General features: G+C 54.7%; 1 protein-coding gene across 2 annotated transcripts in view; it reads left to right on the top strand.

The window, feature by feature from the left end:
• Positions 1–534: 534 nt before the first annotated feature.
• BRD7 (bromodomain containing 7) overlaps positions 535–7,718 on the top strand; it is a 35,812-nt gene continuing 28,628 nt past the window's right edge. For both annotated transcript variants that reach the window (XM_050922547.1, XM_050922545.1), the window contains exons 1-2: positions 535–658; positions 7,498–7,706. In XM_050922547.1, the coding sequence (XP_050778504.1) occupies positions 610–658; positions 7,498–7,706 (258 nt within the window). In that variant the 5' untranslated portion in view covers positions 535–609. The remainder of the gene's footprint in view (positions 659–7,497; positions 7,707–7,718) is intronic.

Below are 7,718 nucleotides of genomic sequence, written 5' to 3'. Positions count from 1 at the left end.
CCGGCACTTCGGCGGCGGTCCCGCTTCGGTGATAATCTGGCGGCGGGGGGGTTCTTCCGTCCTGGAGCAGAAGGACTCCCCGCAGCCGAATTGCCGCCGAAGACCCGGAGCGGAAGAAGCTCTGGGGGCCTGGGCCCAACGAGAGTTTTCCAGGGGTCCCAGAGCAAGTGAAGGACCCCGCTCCAGGGCCCCGAAAAACTCTCGTGGGGCCCCGGGGGCAAATTGCCCCACTTGCCCCCCCTCTGGGCGGCCCTGGCCAAAAGGCACCGGAGGGGCGCCGATCGCTCACCCTGTCTGTGGCCTGGCAGAGACGTGCCCCACCCTTCCTACGCCAGGGCCCGCCTACTGCCTCCCCCCCTTCAAACGGGAGTGCACCCCAGAGCCGGCGGGACCCGCTGCCTCCCACCCACGGGGCGGGCGGAGCACACAGAGCACCGGGAGGGCGCTGCGCCCTGCGGCCGCTTGGGGGCGCCGCTCGCGGTCGCTCGCAGGCTCTCCGCTGCCGGCTACCCTCTTGCCGCGGCGCGCGGGCGGGCCGACTCGGCCGCGTCCCCGGGGTGACGGAGGGAGCTGGCTGGGGAGCGGGCGCCGGGCCGGCCGCGGGGCGCCATGGGCAAGAAGCACAAGAAGCACAAGTCCGACAAGCACCCGTATGAAGGTGACGCGCCGCCTGGCTCCGGCGCGCGGGGAGCGAGAGAGACTGGGGGCGTCTAAGGGCGAAAGGAGCGTCCCCGTGTTCGGAGGGGGAGTGCGGGGGAAGGGGGTAGTAAGTTAGGGGGGAGGGAGATGGGGAGTGGGCGCTTGTAATTGGGGGGAGGGGAGATGGGGAGTTGGGGGGAAGGGAAGTAGGGGGTAGTAACTGGGGAATGGGGAGATGGGGAGTGTGTATGGGAGGGATAGTAAGTTGGGGGGGAAGGGAGATGGGGAGTAGGAGGTAGTAACTGGGGGGTGGGGAGATGGGGAGTGGGTTTGTAGGGGAGAGGGGGAGTGTGGGGAGGAGGGATAGTAAGTTGGGGGGAAGGGAGATGGGAGTGGGTTTGTGGGAAGTAGGGGATAGTAACGGGAGGAGGGGAGATGGGGAGTGTGTATGGGAGGGATAGTAAGTTGGGGGGGAAGGGAGATGGGGAGTAGGAGGTAGTAACTGGGGGGTGGGGAGATGGGGAGTGGGTTTGTAGGGGAGAGGGGGAGTGTGGGGAGGAGGGATAGTAAGTTGGGGGGAAGGGAGATGGGAGTGGGTTTGTGGGAAGTAGGGGATAGTAACGGGAGGAGGGGAGATGGGGAGTGTGTATGGGAGGGATAGTAAGTTGGGGGAAGGGAGGTGGGGAGTTTGGGGGGGAGATGAGAAATTGGTGGGGTAGTAAGAGGGGAGGTGGGGGAGTGTTTTTGCGAGGGGGGAGATACTGGGGTGGCTGCTCTGTTCTATATGGTCAGTGGATTCATTGAGGCTCCACGTTGCAGATACGTTTCAGATCCTGTGTTCAGCGCATCTTACCTCTGGAGTTCTGGGTGGCTGGGCTGGGTACAAAAGATCTGGATTTCTGTTAAAGGCCCTTGAAGAAATATCGGGAACAGACTATTCATGTGTTGTGTATTAGGTTAGACAGCTCAGAAGTGTAGATGGCCTGGTTTTGTTAAAGAGCAGACTGTTTATGCCACCAAGTTGTTCTGAGACATAGGAAGTTAGTTACCTACCCAGATTGAGAGCATGTACATCATAACCTTTTTGGAGGGTCGCAAACAGTTGGCATTGAATAGGGACAATATAGAAACTTTCTTCCATTGACCTAGTTAGTGCTGCTTGGGGAGGTGGATTACCTACACCAGCGAGAGAACCCTCTTATCCCCCCACCTTCCCACCCTCCCCACTGGTGTAGGTAGTGTCTATGCCTAAGCGGTACAGTGGTAGGTAATGTCTCTGTTGAAGCAGCTGCACCACTGTAGCTCAGATCAAGTGTACTATCTGTTCTTATCAGTTTAATTTCTTTTGATGGACATATGCAACACCTGCTCTGAAGATGGATTCTCTTGCTGCCATTTTTTGAAAAAATCGATGCTGCTTTGAAGATGTATTTCTCTGCTGACACTCTGGAAGAAAATTCTCTCTCTGCTCCTGAGACACTGCCAGCTGCACTTGTAATGCCTCTGTTGCTGCTCCACAGAAGGTATCTCAAACAAGGACTACAAAGAAGATCCTTGGCGCCTCCAGGACATCGCAGACCAGCAGCATGAAGAGAAAGAATGGTGCCTCTTCAAAGGATCTCGCCTGAAATGCTGCTCCAGAAAGATCCTGCATCCTGAGGCCCGTCTGTCGGGACATCACAACCAGAAGGAACATCCACCCTGTTCCCCAGCAGCAGCAGCCACCAATGGACAGCCCCCCCCTCTCCAGCAGCCACCAACAAACAGCCCCCCCAGCTGTCCAGCTGCAAGGTGCTCCAACACGACCACCGCCCCAGCTGCCCAGGACCCTGACGGTGGTGATGCATTCCCTGCTCTGCACACTATCCAGGGAGGAATCTCCACAGATGGGACCAGCATCTTTCCAGAGACCACCCAGAGGATCACCAGCACCTCGCAGGATGCCTGCCCGGCCTCAGACACCACCCAGAGGGACCCCAGTACCTTGCTGGATCTCTCGACCTCACCCGTCGACACCAGGGAGAACCAGCCAGCGATTCCGCTGAGGCTGCTGGATCTCTCCCACTGCAAGGTAATGAGGACACCATCTACCTGCAGTATCCCCTTGCTGCGGATGTGCTCATCTTCCCCATCTGCTCCCTGCCCCGAAGCTTCCACCTCCTCAGTTGTGTCACCAGGCACCTGAAGAGATGCCACAACAAGCAGGTCGCCTTCAGCTGTGCCCTCTGCAGCCTGCCCTTTGAGATGCAGAAGCAATGCAAGACGCACCAAGTTACCTGCAAGAAACGCCTCAAGGGAACAACACAGTCTCCTGCCCCGGCTCCCAGCCCTCCCGCTGCATGCCGTCCCGCTGCTCCTGAGCCTCAATGGAGAAAGCCGACCATGCAAGCTGCCATCTAGAAGCCTGCCCCCATCACCAGGCCAGTGGAACGAGATGCGATCGAGAAGGTACCTGCTGCCTCAGGGAACATCTCCCAGGTCCTCGCCAGCAGGAGGCCTGTCTCACCCTCACATATCGCCAAGCAGAATTCCATACTAAGACGTCTCAGTTCTGTCTCACCACCTGTCCTGCACGTCCCTGTCCCTAGAAGGATCAGCGCCCCCCCCCCCCCCTTGCATAAGTGCTCGAGATCCTGTTGCTGGAAGAGCCAGTGCTGCCCCCTCGGACCGTCCTGCCAGCTCCAGCAGCCAGAGGAGCCAGTGCCGCCCCCTTGAACCGCCCTGCCAGCTCCAGCCATCAGAAAAGCCAGCACCATGCCTTAGACTGCCCTGCGAACTCCAGCCACTGGAGGAGCCAGCGCCACACCCCAGACCACCCTACAAACTCCAGCCGTCACTGGAGGAACCAGCCCCGCCACTACACCAAAGCACCAGGCCTTCATCGCCAGACGGACCAGCACGGCCCCCAAGTCCATCCTGCGGGCACTGCCTGCGGAGAGATCTCACGCTCCAGCAGCAGCTGCCCAGGTAGCAGCCACTCATAGAAGGACCAGCGATGTCCTAGTAACCCCCGAGCCAGACATCTGTCCGACTACTAGCAACGCCACCATCCTGCCAGAGATCCTGCCCCAGTACCCAACCGAAGGGAATCCTGACTCATGAGAGAGACAGCAGGCCGACCACACAGCAGGCTCAAAGCCTGCACCAAATGAGGTCGAGGACCCTGAGGACCAGCAGCCGATGGTGAGGGTTGCCACGCCATGGCAGACTGCCTGGACTGAGGAGCTACAAGCAGCAGCTTCCTTTGATGACTGTGACTTCCTCGTAGACAGGCTCACCCGAGAGCTGTCTGTGGAAATTGCTCCCAGAAGGAGTTTGAACCAGGAGAACACCCCACCTGCCCACAGAACGCCTGCTCCAAATCACACCACCACCACTAGGGGAACCAGAAGTAGAAACGCCAGCCGCCGCTACAATCCAGCAGTGGCTTCCAGGATCCAAAAACTACCAGGCGAACCACTCCAAGGTCAGGAGGGAAATCCTAGCTGGGCCCTCACCTACTGCACAATCCCATCTGAGTGTCTCTACAGCTGCTTCCACGACGTATTTGACCGCATAGCCTGGAACGATGCACAGCTCCCAGAGTGCCTCCACCCCCTGTCCTGTGTCCGGGAGACTGACTATACGCCCAAGGAAGTGATGGCCAGACTCTCCAAAACAAAAAACACAGCTTCTGGGAAAGACGGCATCCCCTACAGCCTCCTGAAAAAGCAAGACCCTGGCTGCCTGGTCCTCGCCACACTCTTCAACCAGTGCAAGCGGTTCTGCTGGACTCCTGGAAGAAGGCCATGACTGTACGGGTGTACAAGGAGAGTGAGCGGGATGACCCCAGCTACTGGAGGCCCATCTCCCTCTGCTCCATGATGTACAAGCTGTATGCCAGCTGCCTGGCATCGAGGATCATGGAGTGGTCGGTGAGCGGGGGAGCCATCAGCTCCATCCAGAATGGCTTCATGTCCTGCAAAGGCTGCTATGAACACAACTTCGTCCTCCAAACCACCATCCAAACAGCCAGAAGGGCACGGAGGCAGTGATTGGTACTGTGGCTCGACCTGGCTAACGCCTTTGGGTCCATGTCCCACCACTACATCTTTGCCATGCTCCAGGAGTTCAGGATGCCAGAGAACTTCCTTCGTGTGATCCAAGAGCTGTACGAGGGGTGCAGCACCACCATCTGATCGATCAAAGAGTAGACTGTCAAGATCCCGATCCGGAGCGGAGTAAAGCAGGGCTGTCCCCCCAGCCCCATCATCTTTAAGCTCGCCATGGAGCCATTGCTGCGAGTTATCTCCAATGGCCCAGATTGCTCACCCTCTCACCGTGGAGGTTGAAACCTCCTGGCTTATGCGGACAACCTGGGTCCTGACTCTGAACAACCCAGAGAGCCTCCAAGGTATGCTAGACGTCACCAGTTGAGCTGCCGACTGGATGGGGCTCTGCTTCAGTGTGAAGAAGTGCAACTCTGCACATTGACGGCAGCAAAAGGTACTCGGTGCAGGCAACGGGGTTCCAGATCCAGGGTGAGCCCATCATCCCTCTGGCAGAGGGGCAGGCATACCAGCATCTGGGCACGCCAACAGGTTTCCGTGTCCGGCAGACACCCGAGGACACCATCCAGGAGATCTTGCAGGATGCCACCAAGATTGACGCCTCCCTGCTGGCACTGTGGCAGAAGATAAATGCTCTGAACACCTTCCTGATCCCACGCATCTCGTTCACCCTAAGGGGATCCGCCGTGGCAAAGGTGCCCCTCAACAAGGCAGACAAGATCATCCAGCAGCTGGTGAAGAAGTGGCTGTTCCTTCCCCAGAAAGCCAGCAATGAGCTGGTCTACATCGCCCACAGGCACGGCTGCCCCAGCATCCCCCGCGTGGGTGATCTGTGCTACGTCACGGTGATCACTCATGCCTTCTGCCTGCTGACATGTCCCGATGCCACAGTAAGGAACATGGCGGCTAACGCCCTGCATGACGTGACAGAGAAGCAGCTTGGCAGAGCCCACTCCAACCAAGACATCGCCACCTTCCTGAGCGGCTCCCTGGATGGGGAATTCGGACAGGACTGGCGTGACATCTCTTCACTGTGGTCTCGCACTCGCAGCACCATGCGTCACCTGGGGAAGCACATCGGTTGCTGCTGGGAGTGGTGCAAGGCACACCAGGAGCAGGGAGTCTGGGTGCCGCAGATCAGGCCCAGCGACACCACCATCGTCACCCTGAGTGCCAGGGGCTTGCTGGAGAGGACCTTGAAGCTGCCATCCACTTGCTGTACATAGAAATCCTGAAGCATAAACCGGACCAGGGTAAAGCCTTTGAATTGACCAGCAAGTGGAGCTGTGGGCGCCTGGGACCCCTGCAACGAGCATGTGCTGCAGACCTGCAGGATCGGTCAGTGCTACACACGGCTCATGCAGCGCCTCATGGTCTCAGACACCATCCGATGGTCCAGGGTCATCTACATCGAGCACATCACCGGCCACTGACAGTACCAGGAGGTGTGAGCCAGAGTGACATCGTTCTTCGACTACGAGAAAGGGACCAAGAGACTTTCTCTGTTGGATCATATGAGCTGTAACCATAAACTCCCTGAACATTAAAACTCACCAAATGAGGGTCAGTCCATCCTCATCATATCCACTCGTTATACTCCACACCCGAACATAGCCACTTTATGAACTTCATACCCATATATCTTAATGTCTGTACTTTGATCCATCAACCTTTTACCCCCAATTGGGAATGTTGTAGATTATGTATTCCTTATGCCACCCAATCTTAGCCCAAACCTTGCACCCTTGATAATCTGTACATTATTCCCTGATAACCAGAAACTTCTGTGCTTAAACTGTGTAGTGTTCACTTTTTTTAATCCTCAATAAAATTTTTAAGTTTTAAGGTTATGCCTCCACCATACTTCCATCCGTAAAACTTTTGTCGGTCAGAGGTGTGAAAAAACACACCCTGACCAACAAAAGTTTTACCAAGGAAAAGATGCTCTTCCTTCGACAAAGCTACTAACCCTCGTTGCAGGTGGTTTTATTTTGTTGTCAGGAGAGCTCTCTCCTGCTGACAAAGAGCAGCTACGGCACGTACCTGTCAATGGCACTGCTGTAGCGGCACTGTGCCGCTGTAGGGAGCGCAGTGGAGACATAACCTAAGTGTAGACGTACCGTTAGTTGTAGAGACTCACACTGAAGAGATAGGAAAGAAAACCACTTGGAAATAAGGTGAGAGAGGTGCTTGACTACTTTTGATCTGGGCCTAAGTGCCTTCACTCCAACTGAAATTGCGGGGAGGTCTGCTCTGGGACTTCAGTGGACTTAGACTCAGGACAAAACGCATTTTTGTTTTGGAACTTGTTATCTGATAATGATTCTACTTTAAAACACTGTAGTAAGTTTCATCTGGAACTATTTTTGATTTAGCCTAATTTGTATGAAATGTAACAATTTTAATAAAGACCGATAGGAGTGCCAGTTTTACCAAACTGGATCCGATCATCTGTTCCCCAGGATCTAGTTTGCCTTTATCAGTAGCCAACACCTAGTGAGTATGGGAAAGGGGAAAACATCCACAATGTCTTAGACAACTGTGCAATACTGGATGGGGAGGAGGTCATTCCTGGTGTAAACTGATTCTCATAGAAGTCATTGGATATGAGCTTTGATTAGCCTTGGTCCATATACTGAATTTGACAGATTCTAATTGTAATTTTATGTTGATTAATTATAGACCTGTTCAGGAGTAGTTTTGTAATGTCAGAAATAAATATTGGAACACTATCCAAATTGACTAAATAAGAGTATGTTCTCTGATTTCTATGCTTTAATCATATTTCTCATTTCATTGATGCTTTAAGAATATGTAGAAAAACCCTTAAAGCTGGTACTAAAAGTCGGAGGAAATGAAGTCACTGAACTCTCTACTGGAAGCTCAGGACATGATTCAAGCCTCTACGAAGACAAAACTGAACATGAAAAACACAAAGACAGGAAAAGGAAAAAAAGAAAGAAAGGAGAAAAACAGATTCCTGGAGAGGAAAAAGAAAAAAGAAAGAGAAAAGTAAAGGTAGTTACTGTT

This window comes from Gopherus flavomarginatus, chromosome 14, assembly GCF_025201925.1.
Source record: "Gopherus flavomarginatus isolate rGopFla2 chromosome 14, rGopFla2.mat.asm, whole genome shotgun sequence".
Lineage (NCBI taxonomy): Eukaryota > Metazoa > Chordata > Testudines > Testudinidae > Gopherus > Gopherus flavomarginatus.
The sequence above is the reverse complement of the archived record's forward strand: the minus strand, read 5'-3'. Positions and strand labels throughout refer to the sequence as shown.